Raw genomic sequence first — 24,184 nt, 5'->3', positions numbered from 1 at the left:
TGAGATAGGATAACTTGGTATATTAATAATCCAGATGACAAATTTTGTAGACAATGACTTAATAGTTTAAAAACCGTATGAAAACCCAGCTTTGATAAAAGTCGGTCAAAGTTCCAAGACCTTTGTAACAAGTTCAAATACGGCATGATAAGATAGTCCATTATGGAATGTCCTAGCCTATCTTCCGGCCTATATTTATTTTATATTTGTGTATTTTTTTTATTTTTCAGCTGAAAACTATGGAAACGTTCACGCTTCGGACGGCAGCGTGGCTTCAGGAGTTGTTGCAAACTCAAGTTTCAAAGATGGAGCATTCAGCGTAGGCACACGGAAATCATCGTAAGGAAATTAGAACTATTTTAGTATAAAAAATAACTAAGACTTAGTATAAAAAGTTTACAGAAAGAAAGCTGGAAGAAGCTCGAAACTTATAAGCACTTATCGGCGTTTGACGGCGCTGGTAAGCCGCGCGGGAAAATATGAACACGCGCCGATAAGCGCTTATAATTTTCCAGCTATCGGCGCCGGTCAGCGCTTATCGGCGCGTATTCATATATTTTCCTGCGCGGGTTACCAGCGCTGTCAAGCGCCGATAAGCGCTTATAAGTTTCAGCTTCTTCCAGCTTTCTTTCTGTATAAGCCAACTAACTCATCATCTTCTGAGCCTTTCTCTCAACTATGTTGGGGTTGGCTTAAAATTATGTAAAGTAAATCCTTTATGTAAAGTAAATGTATAAAGTAAATCCTTGTATGCTGTACAAGGATTTACTTTATACATATTTTTTTCTCTAAAACCCGTTCAATGTTGTAAGCTTAGTATTTTAGTAAAATGAGAAACTAAAAGAAACCAAATATAAAAAAGACCAGTATCCTAATTTTACAATTATAATAGAAATTATACGGAACTATATATTCCCTCATTTATTCATATTTTTTTATTTTCTTTCAGGTGCGGCATACTGCAAAAACTTATTTCGAAAGTGTGGAACTTAAATTGCTGATTGAAATATTAATTATATTACCACCGACCTAGATTGTAACGATGTATCTGTTAATTTACTTAAGAATGTGTTGTAATAATAATTTCAAAATAAATACTATTAAGAAAAGCTGTGCCGGAAGCGTGGAAGCCGGAAAATTATCTTGTAAGGAAGGTTTTGGGTATGAACGTTGATGCGTAGAGGACGACTAAAGAAACGATGTAAAAATTGTGTGAAAGACGAGAAAGATAGAAGAGTATGGAAGGAGAAAACATGCTGCGCCGGCTGTATATAAAATTTTGATAAGGGCAGAAAAATGATGGATGATACTAATTTTAACAGTTATTGTTAGTAGTTATAATTGAGCTTGAAGTACTTACTTACTTATTTAAATAAAATTAAAGAACCCATTTAACAGTATTTTTTTTTCTCATTTATCCTCTTACCTACGATATTACTCGTGACTGGAAGTGGAGTATATTTTAAAAGATAGAATGTTTCCCAAGAAACCCCTTTCCTTATTGAATGCGTCACTTTGATTCTCGATTTTCCTGTTGACATTAGAGACAGGATGATAAGAAATAATAGTGTAATTATTATAATAAATGGCCAGTCATTGATAGGTGCAATATACGCGATAAAGTAGCTCTGACATTGTATACACGGCTACACATCAAACTATATAAATCTAGTATAAGCTGACCGTTCAATTTGTAGAAAGATCTTATAAAGCGAGACCAAGACAAACTGGTTTTATAGCTTGATGTGTAGCCATGCATACCTGTTTGTTTTAATATGCAAATCTAATTAACTGTATAATGATTCACACACACATGGAACCGCAATTCATCGCCATAGGCGTGTCTTTTTTTTCTTACCTAAGAGCGTTTTCAATTTGTACTGGCCAATCATCTTCTTCTTTTCTGGTGGCACATAGCGCGTATTATATAGACATAGTCGTGCATACACGTACGATAGAAAATATAAACTGCTATCGATTCAAGCGATGGCACCTGGAACCGTGTGTCGGTCGACAAAATCCTCTAGTGTGAAAACGATCTAAATTCTATGAAATCCGATCAAACCTTTCACATGAACACGGGGCATCATGCAACCGTGCGTTTCGTCGTTTTCAGGGTTCCGTACCTAGAGGGTAAAAAGGACGGAGTAAAGGGGAACGTGGTGCACAAGTCCCAAGCACTTGGCTGGTTTTTAGAGTTCGTTATTCAAAAATATTTTGGAAATTGTAACCGCCTATAGCGCGGTGCGACACCACGAACAATATTTCTTAAACATTCCGTGTAGGTAATGTAATTTGGAAAATACAAAAAGCATAACTGACGATATCAAAATAATAACAAATGGCTGTTATCGACTAATACTGTTAATAATAATTTAGCATATGCTTTATAATCCTGTATACATGCCATTTTTTCGTCAGTACTGTGAGAGCAATCATACAAAATGAAAGGTTTTTTGGTATTTTTGGCCATCGTGCTTCTTGCGTTTACGTACTCAGCCAAAGGAGCCCCGGGTATGTTATAAAAAAATCCTTTTCAATCACTCTATATATAAAAAACCGCATTAAAATCGTGGCATAGTTTGGGACAAAGAAAGCGACTTTTCAAAGTTCGTCATTTATATTCATTCATTAGGAAATATTTTTGTTCATACCTAGTTTGTATAAATTACATAGGGAAACTTTCTAAATCACACATGGTGTAAAAACTGTTCCCGATCACTGGCAACTGGGAGTGTACTCAATAGAATAGAATAGAATCTTTATTTGCAGAGACATTGTATTAGGTAGGTACAGATGTTTTGGTAAAGTTAAAAAATATTAATAAACTGTCGTTATAACAATGCTTAGCCTTTGGTTGAAAAAACAATCAGTGTGCCTATATTTTTATTAATAAATCGATTTTTTTATAATATTGACTGCCTCGTTGGTTAAGTGGTCGCAAGCGCGACTGCTATGACTGAGGTCTCATGTTCGATTTCCGGGTTATTGAGATGGTACTAATACATATTATTTTTTATTTTTCAGCTACGAACTATGGCCATGTTGTTGGTTCAGAAGTGATAAATACTTCGAATTTATGTCTAGAAACATTTAGAAATGATGGATACTGGTACAACCCTTCGTAAGTAATAAGTAATATTTTTAATCGATTTTATTTGCAATATGAAGTACTGCAATAAATGGAGTTGATGCATGTAATGGCATCGATTATCGACCACGCCAGCTATTGTCATATAGCGAGATCAGCCAGTTTCGCCGGCAAAAGTGTGGGTACTCCCTACTCCGTTACTCTCATAGCCCGATAGGACTGAAGAGAAAACAGGCGCCGGACCGACAGTAACGTGCTCATAGTACCACACTACCAAAACCTAAGCTTTTTACTATAATTTTTCATTATTGTTTTACTGCTTACTAAGTAGTCTTATTGTAATACTGTAACACATACATAGAATATGAATAAAAATGTGTACGTGGAGTATTGTTAAATTCATGAGATTATAGAGTAGACAAAAAAAGGATTCTACTCCTTATCCTATTCTATTCCCTCATTTTTTTGGAATATTAATTTGAATATTTGTTTCAATCCGGGATCACAGAGAAAAACATGGCTAGTGCTTGCTATTACCCGCGTCCCGAGGGAGTAACTTCCCGAATGTTTCGTGAAAGCGCGACAGATAATTTTCATAGTTTAAGCAGTATATACTGTTAGTAGTACGTAATGTTAACTGTTGAGTTCATAAGCGTCTATGCTTATCTTGTTTTTTTTTTTTTTTTAATACATATTAAAGTTTTATTTTCAGGGAACAACTTTTGGTATTATTTAATTCTTACTTCGATCTTCTTTTCATTTCAGACGCAGTTTCCTGCATAATAAGCTTGCAGATTTTTTTTGGAGTCCACCTTGCGATCAATATTATTGAAGATTAGTTGGTATACTTAGATAACAATGTTTTTTTTACTCCTTCCTACCACACATAGTTACAAACTAGACGAGACTATAAACCTGCTAATAAATACAGCTTAAGGACGCTTTTCATAAATCGAGAGTCCGGTATAACATACATTTATAAACGATGTTCTACAATTTTGAAAAAAATCACACAACTAGCCATAGAGGGCAGAAAGAGAGTAGAAGAAGAGTGGAGGAAACATTCGATTCTAAGAAAATGTTTAAGGATAACTTTAAATAAACTCATTGCTTAAAACTTCATTTATTAAGAAAACCTTCTGATTTTGTGGTGAGATTATCACAACGTCAACCAATTTTCTTCGTTCAAAAGTCTGACGACCCACTTTGGATGCATGAGCTTCTGTGGCATACATTCATAGGGGCTAAAACTTTATATTGCCGAATTTGTCAAGTCAAGAAATTAAGGTCAAGCAAGTATGGATGCAACTTTTCTAAGTCTGTTTGTACTCTCAAGTATATCTTGGACACCAATTACTGTGTTTCGGAGGGCACGTTAAACTGTAGGTCCCGCTGTCAATTAACATCTTTGGTAGTCGTGACGGGTAGTCAAAAGCCAGTGAATCTGATACCAGTCTTACCAAAGCGTATATAGGTTGCCCGGATTACTAGGTTGAGAAGGTCAGATAGGAAGTCACTGCACGTAAAACACTGGTACTCAGCTGCATCCGGTTAGACTGGAAGCCCACCAAAACATAGTTGTAGTGGGAAAAGACAGCAGGATGATGGATGATACTAATTTAATTAAAAAAAAAACAACAAAGCACAGCACGCAATTTATACTCGACATAATTAAGCTTGAAGTTAATTTACATAAAATTAAAGTACCTATTTAAAACTGTTTTTTTTCTCATTTATCCTCTTACCTACCATATCACTCATGACTGGAAGTGGAGAATATTCTAAAAGATAGATATGTTTCCCGAGAAATCCCTTTCCTTATTGAATGCGTCATTTTGACTCTCAGTTTTCCTGTCGACATTAGAGACAGGATGATAAGAAATAATAGTGTAATTATTATAATAAATGGCCGGTCATTGATAGGTGCAATATACGCGATAAAGTAGCTCTGACATTGTACACACGGCTACACATCAAACTATATAAATCTAGTATAAGCTGACCGTTCAATTCGTAGAAAGATGATATAAAGCGAGTCCAAGACAAACTGGTTCTTTAGCTTGATGTGTAGCCGTGCATACCTGTTTGTTTAAATATGCAAATCTAAATAACTTTATAATGATTCACACACACATGGAACCGCAATTCATCGCCATAGGCGTGTCTTTTCTTAGTTAAGAGAGCTTTCACTTTTTAATAGTAGATTTTCCACGTTTATATAGGCATAGTTGCCCATACACGTACGATACAAAATATAAACTGCTATTGATTCAAGCGATGGCACCTGAAACCGTGTGTCGGACGACAAAATCCTCTAGTGTGAAATTCTGTGAAATCCGATCAAACCTTTCACATGAACACCGTCGGGCCAGCTTGAAATATGGGGCATCATGCAACCGTGTGTTTCGTTGTTTGAGGATTCCGTACCCAAAGGGTAAAACGGGACCCTATAAAGACCCTTGAAGTTTTATAGTGTGATGTCATTCAGTATTCTGATGTTGTGGAATGCCATTGACAGCTAACTAGTTCTGTTCTGCATTAGCATGATATTAGGTTTCTAATCGCAGAGATGCCTAATGAGATACAGACTTTTTCAGTGAAACGTTCGAAGATGTTAAAGTTATACCTTCAATCTTCCACCAATACATTTATTTTTGTTGTATGTACCTACACAATAGTCCACAATATATAAAAAAAAAAAATATTTTATTGATAATGTAATCACTGATTCTTCATTTTAGGCACTGTTCGTTATTGTGAGAAATTTGGAAAATACATAGGGCATTACTGACGATATAAAATAGTACCTAACAAACGGCTGTTAAAAATTGATAATATTTCAGCATGTGTAGGTATATAATCTGGTATATAGGGCATTTTTTCGTCAGTATTGTGAGAGTAATCTAACAAGATGAAAGGTTTTTTGGTATTCTTGGCCATTGTGCTTCTTACGTTTACGTGCCCAGCCAATGCAGCCCCGGGTTTGTTATTTTTTAAAAATTATATTACATATTATATCTACATCAAATGGAAAATGCCTACGCACCAACTGCAGATTAAATTATATTTTCTAATTTTATTACATTATTTTGAGTGGATACCTGTATTTATACCCATTATTTTACATCTTTCAGGTACAAACTATGGCAATGTGGTTGCTTCTGAAGGTAGTGCCAGTTCAGGAGTCGTAGAGAATTCGAATTTCGGAGATAGCGCATTCAGTGCTGGTGGATCTGGATCCGCTTCGTAAGTACTTAGTTCATATTTCTAAACTTTTAGCAGTAACATGAAGTACTTCAATAAGTACTTCGGAGTAGATGGCTTTTTTTTCACGACGTCAAAAATCATCAAATGACCCCTCCCGCTGTGAGTTAGCAGCCGTGAGGGAGTGTCAGGCTGACTAAAAACCGGGCCGGCTTTTATGTACCAGGGCCGCGGTAACTCTTTCGAACAACCCGTAGCCGCGGAGTTGATGCCTATAATGGCATCCTGGCCACGACGGCTGTTCTCATATAAGAGGATCGTCCAGCTGCGCAGGACGTATTATTATAGTGGACAAGCATCTGCGCAGACACAGGTGCACTCACTATTCCTTCACTCTCATAGCGCGACGGGACCGGAGAGAGATCAGACGACGGACCGATAGTAACGTACTCATGCTACCCATAAAATTAAGCTTTTTACTAACATGTTTCATTGTTTTTATTGGTTAATAAGAAATCCTATTTATCCTAATATAACACAATAATACGGGGAACTATCGATATATTTAATGTGATTGAAAGAAACATTTTGCTCCTTCATTTTTCTTTTATTTTTGTTTCATTCTAAGACCACAAAGCCAAAATTGACTAGTGCTCGCTGTAACCCGCGTCTCGAGGGAACTACCATGATTGGGACAAAAAGTATGTTTTTCCTTTCTTAAATTTCATTAAAATCGGTTCTATAGTTATGATGTGAATGACAGACAGCTTTCATAGTTTACTCAGTATATACTCATGTTAACTGCTTAGTTTATAAACGTCTGTACCGATCTTCTTTTGTTAAAAGAAATTTCTATGAGTTCAAATCTACACACAAAGAATGCGTGTTTTTTGTTTGTTTTTGTTTATGTTTTTAATTGTTAATTTGATCTTCTTTTCATTTCAGATGCGGCATTCTACATGACGTGATTTCATCTCTTGTGTGGAACATTCCTTGCAATCATTAACAATTGAGGATTAAATGGTATAATTAGACAATCATGTTTTCTTCTTTACTCCTAATCGTACCTATATACAAAAAAGATGAGACAATAAACCTGCTAATAAATATATGTTTTTGCATTAATTATGAACAGAACAACTGTCGAAGTAGGTATCCTTACAGACCAAATAAGGATCGCTTGGTATGATAATGTAAGTCCTAGTGGCCTACTGGTTAAAAGAACCGCCTATTAAAGGAGTGTGTAGGTTCGATTCAAGGTCAGACATGGTTAGTCCTACGTAACTTTTCTTAGTTACATGTACTTTCTAAGTATTTCTTGGAAGGTAAAACTCGAGTTTAAATTATTACAATAAACTTTAAAAAAAAACCTATTGATCCTTTTCACTGGATACAAAAAAACAAACATTCATTATTGACATTCATACTCATTTAAAGCAAACTAGTTAATCTTTTACCAACATAAGGATAATAAAAACTTGTATTGCCAACTCTATAAAGATAAATTATGTGGTCTAAGGAGTTTGAATATCAAAGTATCCTTAGTGTTTACCAGACTGGTTGAACAAAATGACGAGCTTTGTGACGTTTTTAGTTCTTGTGGTTCTTGCTTATTCTCAGGCAGCTCCAGGTAAGTTAATTATTATATTTTTTTTTATTAATAATATTGTGGTGAAAAAAATACAGATATATTTATCCTAGAGTACCTGGTGAAATACAGATATGTTTCTCCTATTAGTACTTAAGACTCGAGTCACGAAGGATATACTTTGTGCACTCGAATAAAAGTAGCCTATAACCGGCTTCTGAATCCCACATTTATACCAAATTTCAACTTTATCGGTTCAGTGATGTTATGGTGAAAGTATATTAATTATAGGGATGAATAAACATCTAACAATAGCACATTTATTTTCATTACATATTTTTTAAATAAAAAATATGTAATGCAGGATCTAAAATTGTGTTTTATCTCAAACGTATTGATTAAGGAAAATACCTTCATTTAAATCGGTGACATTGTTAGATTATGTAAATTCCAAAAGTGTTCCAAGAAACCAGTTTTGTCGCATTTACTTGTTTTTAATATTTTACTTAATTTTCCTGCATTTTTGCAATGTTTACAAAACAAATTGTGACTGCCGTTTAAATGTCAATGAATTTAATTAAGTGCAGTTTAACGAACTCAAATTACATCCTTACTATATTGATACTTATGTAGATACCTACTTATTTTATTTTTAATGCGAGTTTCCTTGTAACTCATTCACGGCTGAACTCATATTAGTGATATTGCCTAATAGATAGGGGTTGTACTGGGAGAAGTTTATGATATTTAGAGCTTACACTAAAGCTTTTCAAAGTAAGTATCGGCACTTGGGTCTAAGAACCATCCGTGTAACAAATGTGTTTTTTACTTTTTTTCTTTCCCACTTCTTTATAAGACAGCTTTTTTTATGAGATATCTTGTAACACTGAAAATGTCTCGTGTTTCAGCTACAAACAGCGGTATTGCGCATTCTTCGGGCGGCAGTGTTGCAGTGGGTATCGTGGAAGGCTCGACTTTCGGCGAAGGAGCGTTTACCATCACAAGAACCGAAGGAAATAATAACAACAGTGATAAACCGTAAGGAATATAAGTCTTTATCATAATCATCTGCCTAGACATTGCCCAACTACATACGTACATATATATTATATTCAGTTCGGGTTCAAGATCCATTGAATTGCAACTACTTATCTGACCTCCTTTACCAGTGAATCTTAATTCACTATCACCACCATCTTAAAAACCGCAACCACCGAAAGCGAGAGCTGCCTTCAGTTCCTCCAAGTTATCAAATCTTGACCCAGAGATTGAGATTTTCTTAAAGCATATCTTTCTCACTATTGAATAGTGACCTTATCTGACCTAATCATCCAGTGAATTTTAATTCACCTTAGACCCAGCGACCATAAGTCACCAAGGCACAGTGTTTGTAGACAATGCATAACGTTATAAAATTAATGTATGGCAATAAAGTTATTAATGTACCGTCAGTGAGCACAAGGCCTTTTTTCCTCGTGGACAATGGCCCCTGCCGCTGTGGGTGCATCGTGAGGGAGTATCAGACTCTTGCTGTCTAAAACCCACCATGTTCCTTTTGGAGCCCTTAGTCCCATAACCTTGACTTACATAAAGTTTAAGAAATGTTTATTATTTTAGTAATATGCTCTTAATTATTAAAAATATGCTAAGTAACCTGTTTTTGGTTTTCAGATGCGGACTTTTAAAGTACATTTCAATATTTGTGCCCAGTGTTAAATGCTGACAGGGAACATCAAGATATGGATGCAAAATGTGAAATAAATATTTTTGTTATATAATAAGTAGTACCTAACTATGTATATTAAATAACTATTCGAAAGTATGTGTGTTTATTTAAGATTTCAATTAATTGATTACTTTAGTAGTAAGTATAACATTAATGAATGTTGAAGAATTGAAGAAGAAAGAAAGCGGTGGAAAACAGCTAGAATTAGAATTGTTAGTTTAAATTAAAATAAATATTTTACCAATAGAATTAGGGCAATAGGCTACTTTATTCTGGAGTATATATTATAAGTTAGTCTTTATCCGGGTGCGACAAGTAGGACCCTCGGAACGCTAGTCTCCTGAATAAACTTTGAGAGCAACACAGATGTGTGCAAATTCATGTCATTCATAAGGTACTCAGTTATTTTTAATGAGAATTTCCATAAAAGAGGACGTTCTCAGTTACGATGTTGGAATTTTATTTTTATATTCATTAGTATTCTTCAAATAATCAACAGTAAGTCATCTTTCAATAAGTTATATTATATTCTTAACTAGAGTATTTTGGTACTTTAGCAAACGCCCGGCAGGAATATTGCTGCAAATTGTTGTAATATGCCGCATCTGTAATCATGATAAAAACCTAATTATATATATTTTAAATTGGTCTTTTACTACTTCTGCATATTTCAAAGGATATTTCAAAAATATTTATACGCGTTTTTTTTATTTTTATTTTTTATTAGCCTATGCTGACCCACTGCTGGGCAAAGGCCTCCCCCAAAGCCTTCCACTTTTCTCTATCCATCGCTGCTTGAGGCCAGTCCGAGAGGAAGCTGTCCAAGTCTTCCCTCCAGCGTTTCCTTGGTCTCCCTCTCGAGAGGGAGACTTATACGCGTTACAGAGTAAAAAACTTGCGATTCACAAAAAAAATACTATGTTAATTGAATACACCTATGCTTCATTTTATTATTTAGAATATAGCATCAGTAAGTTATCAAGGATAGTGCAAAAATACAAAATTATGTAAAACTTACGGTCTTTGTGTAGAAGTGGTTATTGTATTGCCAACAAGTGCATTTCCGTCAACAGTTGAGCCCGTAATAATATTCCCCGAGGCGTTTTGATTATTTGAAGACGAATTGCCTTCAATTTCTGAAAAATGCAAAAATAATTCATAAAATCAAAAATATTTTTTTAAACAATAATCTGCTTCGAGCTTGGCTGGTGGTTTTTTAAATATTTTATATTAAGAGGATATGGCTATCCGAATTGGTTATTTTTGGTAACGATTACTGTAACAAGCGGATTCAGATAAATACCGACGACTCTTTATTTCAAATGCGAACATAGACCGAAAATCTATATCATTGATATGGTTTGAAACAGTTTAAGCAAGTATTTGAGTAGGTACCCGAATTTTCTAGATAACCTATCTTGGAGAAAGTTTGAAATTTTGACCTGTTCAATTTCTAGGACACACATGGAGAATATTGCACGATCTACTTTTTTGTGAATTTACTAGAACAAAATTCTGTGTTATCGGCCTATGAATAATAATTGAATAGGTACGTTACGCTAAGATAAATACTCACGCGCTGCTGTGAAAGTCTGGTGGAGAGTCAAAATAGTTATGAACACCACAAAAAACGACATCTTTTTATTTTAGTCTACCAATACTGATATTAAAAGTAAGCATGCATCGTCTTTTATAATTGGCTTAAATACCTTAGTAATAGCATAATATATTTTGTTTGTAAAACCAGTCGTTAGTCTGGCAAAGATAAAATTGTATTCAACTGGTTAGAATAACCTGAAATATTCTTGATAACAACTAAGTATAGAGTGAAAAGTGCATTTGTAATACAGTTGCAACATAATCGTTTTTCAGGAAAACAAAAAATAAGTAGGTCATGAATTGAGGTAGCTTGGTGATAGTCCAAAAATACAACCTATAATAGGTATTTTGCAAGCCACCTTTACTATTCCAGGTGTAGTCTTTTGCTAATCTGAATTAATTATTATTAAACATTATTTGAAATCGGCTAACAACTGTTACTTTTATAATTTGCATGTCCAAAGTATCTAAACAGTTGTTTTGGGAAAACTGGTAAGTATGTTGTTGGTAAATATAGGCCTTACTCGAACACTTTTACATTGAAGGTCACCTATATCGGTCCAAAAGAGTTTCGCACAGACTGCCAAACTACTTTAGCTTTTATTGTAATGGTAGTAAGCATTAAAATGTCGATCCTTGCTCAATTACACGTGCACGGTACAAGTATGAACTTTTATGATTATTTTTAACAAAACTTGTTCGGGAATGTAGAACAACTTTAGCAACGTTGCAGTTCTATAAATAGTAGCAGGAAAAAATAAGGTTTAAAACTTAGTAATGGCCAATTGTATGAGGTTTTACGTAATTTTATAGTTGTAAAAAACAATAAAAATAGGTAAATTAAATAGTAAAACGTAAGTTGATTTTATTGCAGATTTTTTATTTTGTATCAGTTTTATTGTTGTACTTTTATGTAATCTGCATAAAGGTTATGTTACATCTGTCTATAAATGTCTTGCAAGTCAGCTACACGTTTTTTCCAATCATTTAGTATTAATATTATTTAGGTTTAGGCACACTTTGTGATTACATTTGAATAGGGGACAGTTTCCAATGAAAAAACAAATTCGATTTTAAACTTTTAATATACCATAGTAAATAGTTTTCACATTTCTCAGCCGCTTGTGGAACAATTAAGGCTAGGAATGATTGTTGATATAATGGTTTTTATTGGGCCGCAACTGGAATCAGAAAAAAACAAATTCAAGTATTATTAAATCTTGTTCGAAAACGCAAAAGTTTACCATGAAGCAGTACTTCGAGTGGATAAAAGGTTATATTTTATATAGACTTATAAACGTCAACACTAGATATTATTACTTAAGTCATTAAAACCTGTAGCTTTTTTCGATAAGAAGAGGCCCAGTAAGTCTGCCGGGACAGCGGGATTGTTCGAAAGAGTTACCGTGGCCCTGGTACATAAAGAGCGTAAAAAGAGAGATGGTGAGTTTTAGCCAATTTCGGCCACGGCGGCTGTTGTCATATTAGGAGATCAGCCAGCTGCGCAGGACATAAGAATTATATTGCACGAGCATTTGCGCAGACACAGGTGCACTCCCTATTCCTTCACTCTCATAACCCGATGGGACGGCAATCCGACACGACCGGAAAGTGATCAGGCGCAGGACCGACATTTACGTGCTCTCCGCTGCACGAGAGAATCAATCACCAACTTCCAGACTACGGGCTGCTTTGTGAAAGTTTAAGAAAACCCACAAAGCGATTTCGGCCCGACCCGGGAATCGAACCCGAGACCTCGAGCTGCTGTGCTCGCTGCTGTGCCGCGGTTGCGACCACTAGACCAACGCGGTAGTCAACGAGGTAGGTATATTAATGTGCTTACGATGCAGGTTTGGACTGGTTGTTACTTCCGGAACTGCCACGAGAACTGCTTCCAGAAGTACCAGAACTGCTTCCAGAACTGCTACCAGTGCCACTACCAGAACCTCCATTGCTAAATGCTCCATTTGCAAATGTAGCATTGTCTATAACTACCAGTCCAGTGCTGCCATTTGTAGCATTTGTGTTTCCATAGTTACTAGCTATAACAAAAATATATGTTTCAAAAATACTTGAATGGTTTCACGTACATAATCATATAGATTTGTGAAATACTCTTTAAGATCAAGAATAATAGGTGGAGATCGCTAGAACTGGTTGACATTTTAAGGAGGAATTTTAGGCAAGTCGCAAGCTTGGCCACTTCTATAATACCCTAAATAGAAGCTATACCTACCTACTTGGCTGTAAGTTAGTCTTAAAAATAATTTGATCATTAATTTTAACTCTTTCCAATATTTTTTTAGGTTAAAGATTTGAAGCCAGTCTTCTAGTTATGTGATGATAAATTATAAGTTAATTCACGTATCGCTAAAAATTCTTTGGAGGTATGCTACAAACTGTTAATAAGAATTCAATGGTATACATAACAAACCTTGGGCTAAGCACGTGTCGGCAAAAAATAAAACAGCTAGGAATACCAAAATGATTTTCATCTTGCTACACTGACTTCACAAATGCACTTACTGTAGCCGAAACAACTGTCTTTTCTTTTATAGGTGAAATGATATCTCTATGTAATGCTAATAAACTTGTCTTTTTTTCATAGATAGTATGGTAGGGTTAACACACACTATTTTCGGTTTTAGAAACATTTTCGACTTCTTAGACATTATTACGTACACGTCTAGGGTTCAATTCCCGGAACGAGCCGAACTCGCTTTCTAGGTTTTAAAAACTTTCACAAAGCAGCTCAGAGTCAGAAACTATAGGAAGCGCGTGAATATCTGTCCTGCGGCTGATCTCTCTCCGGCCGTATCGGATTGCCGTCCCATCGGGCTATCAGAGTGAAGGAATAGTGAGTGGACCTGTGTCTGCGCAAATGCTTGGGTGTTATAATAAATTATATGTCCTGTGTAGCTGCCTGATCTCTGAAAATCCAAACAGCTATGTTCACTGAAAATCTGCTGAAAGATCTCAGTATTATACTTTGTAGGTACCCTAGTCATGAGCTGGTATTGAATAAACTGGATATAAAATGATAATTTTGTCCTAAATGTTTAGCTTGTTTGTTATCTATCAAACTGTATGTCAGGGTCAATAAGAAATAAATACACTGTCTAGACAATAGGTTTTCGTATAAATTAAAAATAATTTATTCTCAACTTATTTTATTTAAATAAAAGAATGCAACACAAAATTGAGATAGTCAAAGACAGTAATCTTAAAGTTTGTGGTAATCTTAAAACTTATTTAGAATTCCTGACATGTTAGACATTATTCTGCACCTGGAAAGAGATAATAATATGCTTAATATTTAATACATTTTTAGCCAAATAAAAAAAATATATTGTTATACAATACTAAAACAAAATAAAAAAACTAACAACATAAAACTTTGTTAGTGGGAGCTTCTTCCCACCCCAGAGAGTAACACACAATAGAATCCACAATAATATTTATTTAGGAGAAAATTATAAATACATTTTCATGAAAGCACAAATGACATGACACAACACAGACAACCCATTTTTACCCGACTGCCAAAGAAGGAGGGTAATGTTTTTCGAGTGTATGTAAGTATGTATGTATGTCTGTTCCTTTGTGACCTCCTGTAGCCTAAACGGCTTGATGGATTTTGATGTATGAGGTATCGTTAGATTTGTCTTGATTACGGGAGTGTCATAGGATACATTTTATCCTAAAAGTCCCACGGGATATTTTTTCTAAATTTCCCTTTAAAAAAATATGTATGCGGTATCATTAGATTCATTTCAATCACGGGAGTAATTAATATAGGATACGTTTTTTCTCAAAATTCCCACGGGAACATGTTAATTCTGCGTCAACGCAAAGCAACTCATGCGTTAGCAAGCAAAAAGATAGGGCGTGGCCTGGCATGCGGCGCGCGGCGCGGTGCGGAGGGGGATATGCTCGAGTATACAGCCCGAATGCGGGCACACGCATAAGGTAAAGTAAGGTAAAGTAAGGTACATAGTCTTCTACATCTACAACATTTTCGTTAAATAAAAACAGCTAAAAGTTATAAATAAAAGAATTATTATTAAAAACGAAATACCCGACTGCACACTAAAAAGTAAAACAAGCCCCACAATAATATTGATCAATCAAATGCTAAAAACTAATTATGTAATACCGTTTAAACAATACCTATATTAAAATACACTACAATATGTGTTCGTAATCGATAGTTAAATAAACAGAAACTTATTTTGAATACAAATTTACTGAATATAATTTATAAATATTGATGGAAAGCATCGCAGGCGGGGACCACCTTGACCGCCACCAACGAAAATTCTGCTAAATGGTGCACAACCGAAATGACTATAAATAAGCCTCTGTTGGTCCCCGCCTGCGATGCTTTCCATCAATATTTATAAATTATATTCAGTAAATTTGTATTCAAAATAAGTTTCTGTTTATTTAACTATCGATTACGAACACATATTGTAGTGTATTTTAATATAGGTATTGTTTAAACGGTATTACATAATTAGTTTTTAGCATTTGATTGATCAATATTATTGTGGGGCTTGTTTTACTCTTTTTTTAGTGTGCAGTCGGGTATTTTGTTTTTATATTATTCTTTTTAAGTACTCCAAATTCAAAATTGGTTAATAGGCCAGTAGGCCGACAAGTAGTAAGAATTGAAACTTTAACAAACTTCGTTCTGCTAATGGATGATGATGAAATGAAAAGATGTCAAGGTATATATTATTATAACGAAACTTTTCTAATTTCTCCACACGTATAGACAAATAAAAACATATAAATAGGTAGCCATAAATTCCTTACGTAATGTGATCTAGGCCAATCATATCTCGAAAACGCTCCATTGCCAAATTTTGAGTTTTCAACAATCACTACCCCTGAGGCTCCATTTTTGGCATACGTATTACCAATTTTGTTCCCTGAAATAATTAAATAGACCAGAGAAATTAGAGTTTTGAATCATTGAAGTAAAAAAGTAAAAATAAATAAATCGATATTAAGAGCGTCCCAGCCTATTTTACAGCTGAGACGGCTGTTCTTATAGTGTGTAGACAAAAAAGTGCACTCGTTATTTTTTCATTGTCATAGGACGGTAATTCAACATGATCTCAGAAAGATCAGGTGCATTCTTTGTAAAAGTTAAGAAAACCTACAAAACGATTTCGAGCCGTATCGGGTCTCGAACAAAGGCCTCTTACACAGCAGTCGCGTTGTTGGACCACTAGACCAGCGAAGCCAAAATCGATTTTAGCCAAAACTTAAAAGGGTTCTTAAGGACTTTTGTCACCATTACTGAGATCATAATTTATTAATGGAAGTTACAACAAACCTTGAGGACACGGTGGACATGTGGCTGATGATACCACATTTAGAGCCTCCGGGGCCGATCCGACCAGCACCTTAGATAAAGAAAGTAAATATAACTCTGTTAGTGGGTTTGCACTTTTGAGAAGATACTAGGCGTAGACAGGGAAAACCATCTCTGTTTACGATACTAGGAAAAAGAAAATATCACTTAGTGGACGATATTGGCGTAGAACCATTCTATGATTTTTTTAATGCCAATGGATTAAAGTTATTCTAAAATTGCCATGTAAATAGGTACCTGATTATTCACCACCTGAAAACAAAAATATAACAATTAAGAATTTTGTTGTTAATTTAAATCAAATTAAAAAGCACATAGAAACGGGTATCGGGTTGCCCGGGTAACTGGGTTGAGGAGGTCAGATAGGCAGTCGCTTCTTGTAAAGCACTGGTAATCAGCTGAGTCCGGTTAGACTGGAAGCTGACCCCAACATGATTGGGAAAAGCTCGGAGGATGGGGTGATAGAAACGACTAAATTATTATGCATTTTCTTTTCTGCTTTGTATGATTCTAAAGAACGATAAAAAATCCTTACGTGCAGTGGTTTATCAAAACGATGGTTTGCAAAAGCTCCATCGCCAAAAGTTGAGTTTTCAACCGTCACCCATCCTGAATCGCCGTGTATTGAAAATGAGACAGGTTTCTTATTTCCTGAAAATGGAACTGCAAAAATAGTAGGTAAATAACAGAGAAGAATGGATAACTTGACTATTTCGATCCCAACCAAATTGTAAAAAAAATGTTAATTAATGATTTATCTGATAAGTAAAATTATCTAGAGATAAAAATCTTGTGTCTTTGTGTGAGGAGTACGCCAAATCCCATGGGTTGGTGTATAACTGTAAAAAGTCTGAGATCATGGTTTTTGAGACTAGGGGTAGAACACATGATAATATACCACCAATACTCAACGGAACAGCATTGAGAAGAGTATTCAAATTTAAATATCTTGGTCATGTGTTAACGCCTAGTCTCAAGGACGATGAAGACATTGAGCGAGAGCGGAGAGCGTTGTCAGTTCGAGCAAACATGATAGCTCGCAGGTTTGCACGGTGCTCACTTAAGGTCAAGCTCACTCTCTTTATAGCTTACTGTACCAATTTCTACACATGTAGCCTGTGGGCAGGATATACGCAAAGAACATACAACGCTCTCCGCGTTCAATATAATAATGCGTTTAGAGTACTGGTGGGGCTGCCTCGCTTTTGTAGCGCATCGGGGATGTTTGCACATGCACAAATAGATTGTTTTTATGCAACAATGCGTAAGAGGTGCGCATCCCTGGTGAACAGAGTGCGGGCCAGCTCCAACAGTATTCTAAGCATGATAGCAAGCAGGCTTGACTGTGTGTACTTGGGTCGATGCTGTGCCATTTCTCACGGGCTGTTATGGTTTACACAGATCTAAGCCCAAAATGTAACTACTAACATAGGTGTAAGTGTTACTAACAATTTTTTGTGTTTACTGGTATTTTTTGTATATTATGTTTGAGTCAAAGTTACTTGAAATAAATGTTATTTATTTTATTATTTATTTAAAAATACGGAAAGTGGATGAGGTTATTTTAAAATTATACCTTGATTACATGGTGGGCACGATGTTGAGTAATCCAGATTTGCTTGCTCAGTGGCAGGATTCTGCGCCTGAAACATGATGGAAGTTAAATATTACTTGAGAATAACCTTTACAAATAGCCTTAAAAGTCGTGGTGGCCTAGTGGGTAAAGAACCCACCTCTCGAGTATGAGAGTGTGGGTTCGATTCCAGGTCAAGCAAGTACCAATGCAACTTTTCTAAGTTTGTATGTACTTTCTAAGTATATCTTGGACACCAATGGCTGATAAAAAGGTGATGGAAAACATCTTGAGGGAGCCTGGACTACAAAGTCTGAAATCACCAACCCGCATTGAACAAGCGTGGTGATTAATGCTCAATCCTTCTCCGTGTAAGAGGAGGCCTGTGCCCAGCAGTGGGACGATAAAAAGGCAGTAACAGTAACCTTAATATGCAGTGTATCGGAGATTTTGACAAAATCTTGCCAAAGTGATTTGTCAGTCAAATGTTTTTGTTTTTTGTGTGTCTTGGTGATCACGGACAGCATGTCGATTCTATAAAATATCACAACTCACTTCGACATCACTCTCACTTCGACTTCGATCTAAAGGTAGAATTCCGTGGACGCGACAATAGTCAACCTATGAAAATGTATGGCACCGTTGTCGAGGCCCGTGACAGTCGCGCGCGGCCGACGAATTTCGTAAGCTGCTCGCGGCATTGTCAAAAATTTAATTCTGGTTTTACTAAAATTCTATAGATGTTATTAAGCGCTAGACCATGTTGAGAAGCGTACGGCCGCGAGCGGCTCACGAAATTCGTCGTCCGCGCGCGACTGTCGCAGCCCTCGGCAGCGGTGCCATACATTTTCATAGGTTGACTTTTGTCGCGCGCGGCTGCGACAATCGCGACCCACGGAATTCTACCTTAAAGTTTCGTGATTGACATTGTCAAACTACACTAGCGCTACACTATCGAGCGTGTTGACAAGTTGAACTAAATCAAAGTCGAGATTTTGACAGATCTGTCAAAATCTGTCTATCTATAGGGAGGTAGGGAGAGATGGGCAGTTGGGAGACATGATCAAATCAGAATAAAGGGGGTCCTTTTATTCTGATTTCTGATCATAGTTTTGTTTTATTGGGTAGTTTACGTTACCGACTGGTAACGGTGTTCATCCATAGACTATCTGTCATTTCTGTGAGTTGTCAAGAACAAACACTCGTAAAAGTACTTAAATATTTTGTTGCGGTTTTGGATCGTTATAAAGAGAAAACTAATGAAAGGTATGTGTATTTTCTATTATTAATTATTGATTGTCAAAATCTCCAGTTACAATTATAGTAAGTCGATGCAATCCACACCTATTATACCTTTAGAAGAGAGTACTACAGCAATAGTTAATGGGCCCCACGTTTTATTTTAGTCTAATATGACCGGGACCACCTACGTAGGTTGACAGGTAAGTAACTATTTTTTATTTTCTAGTTTTCAGTGCACATAAGATAAAACCGTTTAACTTAAAAGTTTTTTTACCGATTTTTTTTTCATAAACTAAGTCAAAAGTGTCCAATGCTCCCTATGGTAGGGAGGCTTGGACATACCATGTAATGTATAATTTGTAAATTTTGCTCTTCTTCGTCAGTGAAAATTTGTGAGGTTATAAATCTGCGCGAAAAATCCTTTATAGAATCTTGTTTCAGGTACCGTTGCCAACTTGATCTAGAGACTATTATATTTAAAATAGTGTTTAAATAAAGTTCTAAGTGTTTTAAAGTGATTAAGTGCCTACCTTTAACGATGGCTAGAATGTTTTTGCTTAAATCTTTATTAGAAGAAGCTCATGCTTTAGATAATTTAGAAAAGCGTCAACAATCTGCTAGAATTCGTAGTTTATCTTTATTAACTCGCGATGATGACTATGTGAGCATATATAGATTGTCAAAGGAGCTAATTGACCAACTGGAGTCTGATTTACTGCCCTGATAAAGCCCACAAAACGTCGAGGCAAAGGACTTACAACTCGTGTAAAAGTAAGTATTGACACAGTTTATAGTTGAAAAATTGTAATCAAGCACACAATAATAAGAAAAACACTTAGTTCTTAATAAGGAGTATTCCCTTTATGTGGTTTCCCCGCCAGCTGATATGTTTTCAAAGACTCTGTACTTCAGTTATAATATTGGTATTCTCTTAAGCATGAAAATAACCAAATTGGTCTCAATTTTGTTTTCACTAAATCCAGATAAAGTAGGTATTACATTTTTTATTGATTTATTGTTTCACAGATACTATGTACTTTATCATTCTTGGCTAGTGGCGGTTACCAGAAGGTTATTAAAGAGGGCATCAGAACTTATTTATCGCAACCGTCTGCATCTCGTTGCATAAATGAAGTAGTGGAAGCTCTGAACAATCCGGCCGTAGTAAAAAATATATAAGGTTTCCTCAAAATCAGCAAGAAAGGCAAATTGGCGCTGTCAGTATTTTTTTTCGTAGGGTAAGCATAGATTATATTCACAGCACGAATTTAGAGATTTCTGTTTATTTTATATTTAAAAGCTGCCTCAAATTCCTTACAATAACAAATTATAACTAAAACATCATATTTAGCTAAAATTCTGTGTCAAAACTGATAAAATTAAAACTGATTAATCTCGGTTGACATTTTGTCGAGTGGGAAGTCACTAGCACAGCATTGGTCGATGTCGAGCTCACTTCACTTCGCAAGTGATTAGGTGATGTTTACAGAATGCAAAATCAAGGTCGTTCTGAATCGAATGCGAAGTGAGAGTGAATAGCGAAGTGAAATGCGAGTTGTTGTTCGAATTTTATAGAATCGACGTGCAGGCAGGCCTTGGCCCTGTTGCGCCCGCTGGGGTTGCTGACAGTATTCTACTTGTGTAGCCCTTTCATTTGATACCCATATTGAGGGGGCTGTGCCATTTTGTGCCGGCGGCCATATTGGATTTAATTAAAGGTGTATACAAAATTTCAGACCAATCGGTTGACAGGAAGAGGGTGAAATTTGAATTACTAAATTTGATCCAAGAATAAATAATAAAACAAACGGGGTGAGCTAAATAAAACCGTTTAAATATCTCGTAATGTTGAAACTGATTGTAATTTTTAGGAAAGCTCTTTCATTATATCTAGCCGAATATAAGAAATGGCAATAAAAGTTGATAATGATCTGTAAAATCTGATTTTTTATGCAATAAATTGTGAAAAAGTGCCCATCCCTCCCCTACCTCCCCTAAAGTATGAAATGACATTACGAATCGAAGTGAAATGCGAGTTGTTGATCGAGTTTTATAGAATCCCAGTACACTGATAGTGAATCCAACATGGGAAAGAAACCTGAACCATAAGTCTCGTATTCTCTATAACCGAAAATAATTTGGATATAATAAAAGAAAACATGTGACGAAGCATATTATAGGTGTAGATGGAATAAATACTTACTTGAACTGATGGTCTCCAATTAGTTGCAAATGCACCATCTCCGAAAGAGGAGCCACTAACAACAACTACGCCTAAGCTACTATCGTCTGCATACGCGTCGCCGTAATTTGTCGCTGAAAAATACCAAAGTAAAAATATTATTACAGTATATAAGGCCTTATTCTCAAAAGGAACTGAGGGTGTGTCTACACGTTGCATGTAGCTGGAGCAAGTTAACATGCGCAAGTGACAAGAGCACGCGGGTGAGTATTTTGCTTTGGTACATGCGCGAGTCGCTGGACCCGTACGCTTTTAAATGCATATAACCTGCTCATGTGCCTCAACAAGCGCAAGCTACTAGATGCACCTTTAAACACGAGTGTATGATGAGCAATGAAAAATACAGATCAATTTTATTTGCTCCAAATATAATACAAGGTTGCATGGAACCTAACTATTGGCTCTATGACTGAGGCTTTAAATCAGAAGACCTGGCTGATGGACGATTGGTCTTTTTTTTTCCGACGTCAAAAATCATCAAATGACCCCTCCCGCTGTGGGTGACACCCACTCCGCACAATGGTGACACCCGGGCGCCTCCTCACGACCGATGCGGTGCAGGTACCTCCCGAAACAACCGTGTCCGGTGTGGACCTGCGTCATGCGGTACGTGAGGGCGCCATGACTCCTCCCGAGCCACTCCTCAAAGAGGGGACTTACCGCCACGATGGTGGCGTGCCCTTGGACGATTGGTCTTCAATAAACATTATTATTTATTTTTATTTATTATTTATTTATTTTATAATTTAGATGCCACGAGTGCTGTAATAGATATTTTTTTTACAAGTCTTTACACAACAAACAAAATAAATGAACAATATACTATTACATATGCGCAAGACAATAGCTAACATCGGAGATTTATTCATTATTTTGACGAGAGCTGCATTTAACTTCATACATGGACAGCAAATCGCGTAAGAATGCGTTGGGTTTACCCAAGCAAAAATACATACAATGCTGACGAAACATGCATATTAAGGCACGCATGAACAAAAACCCGCATTTCGACCTGACATCACCGTCCTTGAGAATTCCGTTTGGTTAAGTTACGAACTCGTGGGAAAACCCCATTAATTGTTATTCGTAATTGACTATTGTTATGATTCATCCTTTTGACCTCATCCAATTCGTGGATTAGTTAGACATAATATAAACATGTGACGTTATGATTCTTTACGTAGATCTATAGATGTTAACAGTTTTGTTTGTCGAGTATACTTGAGCACTTTTGATATGTGAAATGAAAACAAAGAAAAAATATTTTTGGGATATAAAAAAGCTTTCCTTAGCTTCATAATGTCATATAAAGTGATCAAACAGGTGATGACTGTTGATGATGATAGTGGTATTATTTTTTTTGACGTATGGATAAGTTCCTCCTGTTGCTGATTTTGTTGAGTTTTTTTTTGTAGTATTTTCTACAAAATGAAAAATTAATAAAGATTTAAAACTTTTAATATCTAACTTGATATATGTATTATCGTTTGCAGAACCTTTGGCTACAATTTTAAACTTTTATTGGATGTTTTTTTCATCGCAAACAACAAGGGAAACAATGAGATTTCCAAATAATTAATAGGTCAATAACCTTCTCTAAGTATCCTATTCGGTAATAGGATACAATGAAAATAACTCATACTCATAGGATTATTTACATGAAATATTAATAAAGATTTAAACATACATACCTGGGGCAGCGGTAATATGAGCGACAATAACCAAGGTCAGGAATACCACAAAACCCGTCATCTTGCAACGAGCTTCTCACAACACTGAAGTTAAAGTATCCGCACGACTATATTAGTACATCAGCATGGTTTAAAACAGAATATTATATACTCAGACTAAAAAGGTTGAATAATACCTACTCAAAATTTCCACAGGTGTCAATGCCTGCATAGATAACACTGCTTACGTCTTTTGCAGATTTAAATCTTTGGTCTACACGAGCGACGTCAGCGAAAAATTATGAAATTACAGGTACTTTACCTAGAGAAAGTTAACTGGGTATTTAAAGCAATTTGAAATTTTTTGATTTTGGAAGGCATTAATATAGTGAGCCTTGGCTTCCATGTGCATGTCCATCTTTGGAAGTCGTAACGAGTAGTAAGTCTGACAAGAAAATAAAATCAGTCAACCCTGGTTAAAACACAGTTAACTGGTTGAAGACAGTAATGTTTAAGACATAAGTCTGAAAATTAGTTGCACCATGTAAAACACTGGTACTCAGCTACAACCAGATAAGACTGGAAGAAGACCCCTACATAGTATAGTAGAAAGAACTAGATAATAATGAATGGAATTCGCTATTTCTAAGGTTCCATTCTTAACAAGATACATGTATTCTCACACCTTTTTTCAAATGCCTGCGTAAAGTCACGACTACAAAGTTAAGTCCTGTTTTTGACTTTTTTTAGATAACCACAAAAACACGAAGGTTTAAAAGGATCTAACTTACACGAAATTGGTTTTGATGATATTCTGTTAATTATAGGTTTTTGTTTATTATTATCGACACCATAGCAAACCACAG

The 24,184-nt window shown here is 35.8% G+C and overlaps 1 protein-coding gene and 4 long non-coding RNA genes across 6 annotated transcripts; 3 read left to right on the top strand and 2 right to left on the bottom strand.

Moving 5' to 3' along the window:
- Positions 1-2,419: 2,419 nt before the first annotated feature.
- LOC135117452 (uncharacterized) lies at positions 2,420-4,208 on the top strand. The gene is made up of 3 exons (XR_010276921.1): positions 2,420-2,514; positions 3,028-3,124; positions 3,857-4,208. It is a non-coding gene; the product is annotated as an uncharacterized LOC135117452 (long non-coding RNA).
- Positions 4,209-5,965: 1,757 nt separating this feature from the next.
- Positions 5,966-7,332, top strand: LOC135117365 (uncharacterized). The gene is made up of 3 exons (XR_010276849.1): positions 5,966-6,072; positions 6,226-6,337; positions 7,241-7,332. It is a non-coding gene; the product is annotated as an uncharacterized LOC135117365 (long non-coding RNA).
- Positions 7,333-7,794: 462 nt separating this feature from the next.
- On the top strand, positions 7,795-9,703 carry LOC135117422 (uncharacterized). The gene is made up of 3 exons (XR_010276896.1): positions 7,795-7,925; positions 8,792-8,921; positions 9,555-9,703. It is a non-coding gene; the product is annotated as an uncharacterized LOC135117422 (long non-coding RNA).
- Positions 9,704-9,798: 95 nt separating this feature from the next.
- LOC126054645 (uncharacterized) lies at positions 9,799-11,486 on the bottom strand. The gene is made up of 3 exons (XR_010276897.1): positions 11,186-11,486; positions 10,628-10,745; positions 9,799-10,214 (listed from the first exon to the last, which is right to left on the bottom strand). It is a non-coding gene; the product is annotated as an uncharacterized LOC126054645 (long non-coding RNA).
- An 801-nt stretch (positions 11,487-12,287) lies between these two features.
- LOC110380503 (uncharacterized protein DDB_G0283357-like) lies at positions 12,288-23,497 on the bottom strand. Of its 2 annotated transcripts, none has more exons than XM_064036454.1 (8): positions 23,340-23,497; positions 21,610-21,722; positions 18,168-18,234; positions 17,127-17,254; positions 16,829-16,843; positions 16,553-16,622; positions 13,052-13,250; positions 12,288-12,389 (listed from the first exon to the last, which is right to left on the bottom strand). In XM_064036454.1, exons 1-8 carry the CDS (start codon positions 23,398-23,400, stop codon positions 12,323-12,325), a joined length of 720 nt encoding a protein of 239 aa, XP_063892524.1. In that variant the 5' UTR covers positions 23,401-23,497; the 3' UTR covers positions 12,288-12,322. The 2 variants fall into 2 exon arrangements, with proteins under 2 accessions (XP_063892524.1, XP_063892525.1); XM_064036455.1 differs by lacking the exons at positions 12,288-12,389; positions 13,052-13,250 and adding exons at positions 14,367-14,495; positions 16,027-16,142.
- Positions 23,498-24,184: the final 687 nt, after the last annotated feature.

Source organism: Helicoverpa armigera, chromosome 10 (assembly GCF_030705265.1).
Source record: "Helicoverpa armigera isolate CAAS_96S chromosome 10, ASM3070526v1, whole genome shotgun sequence".
In the NCBI taxonomy this organism is placed as follows: domain Eukaryota; kingdom Metazoa; phylum Arthropoda; class Insecta; order Lepidoptera; family Noctuidae; genus Helicoverpa; species Helicoverpa armigera.
The sequence above is the reverse complement of the archived record's forward strand: the minus strand, read 5'-3'. Positions and strand labels throughout refer to the sequence as shown.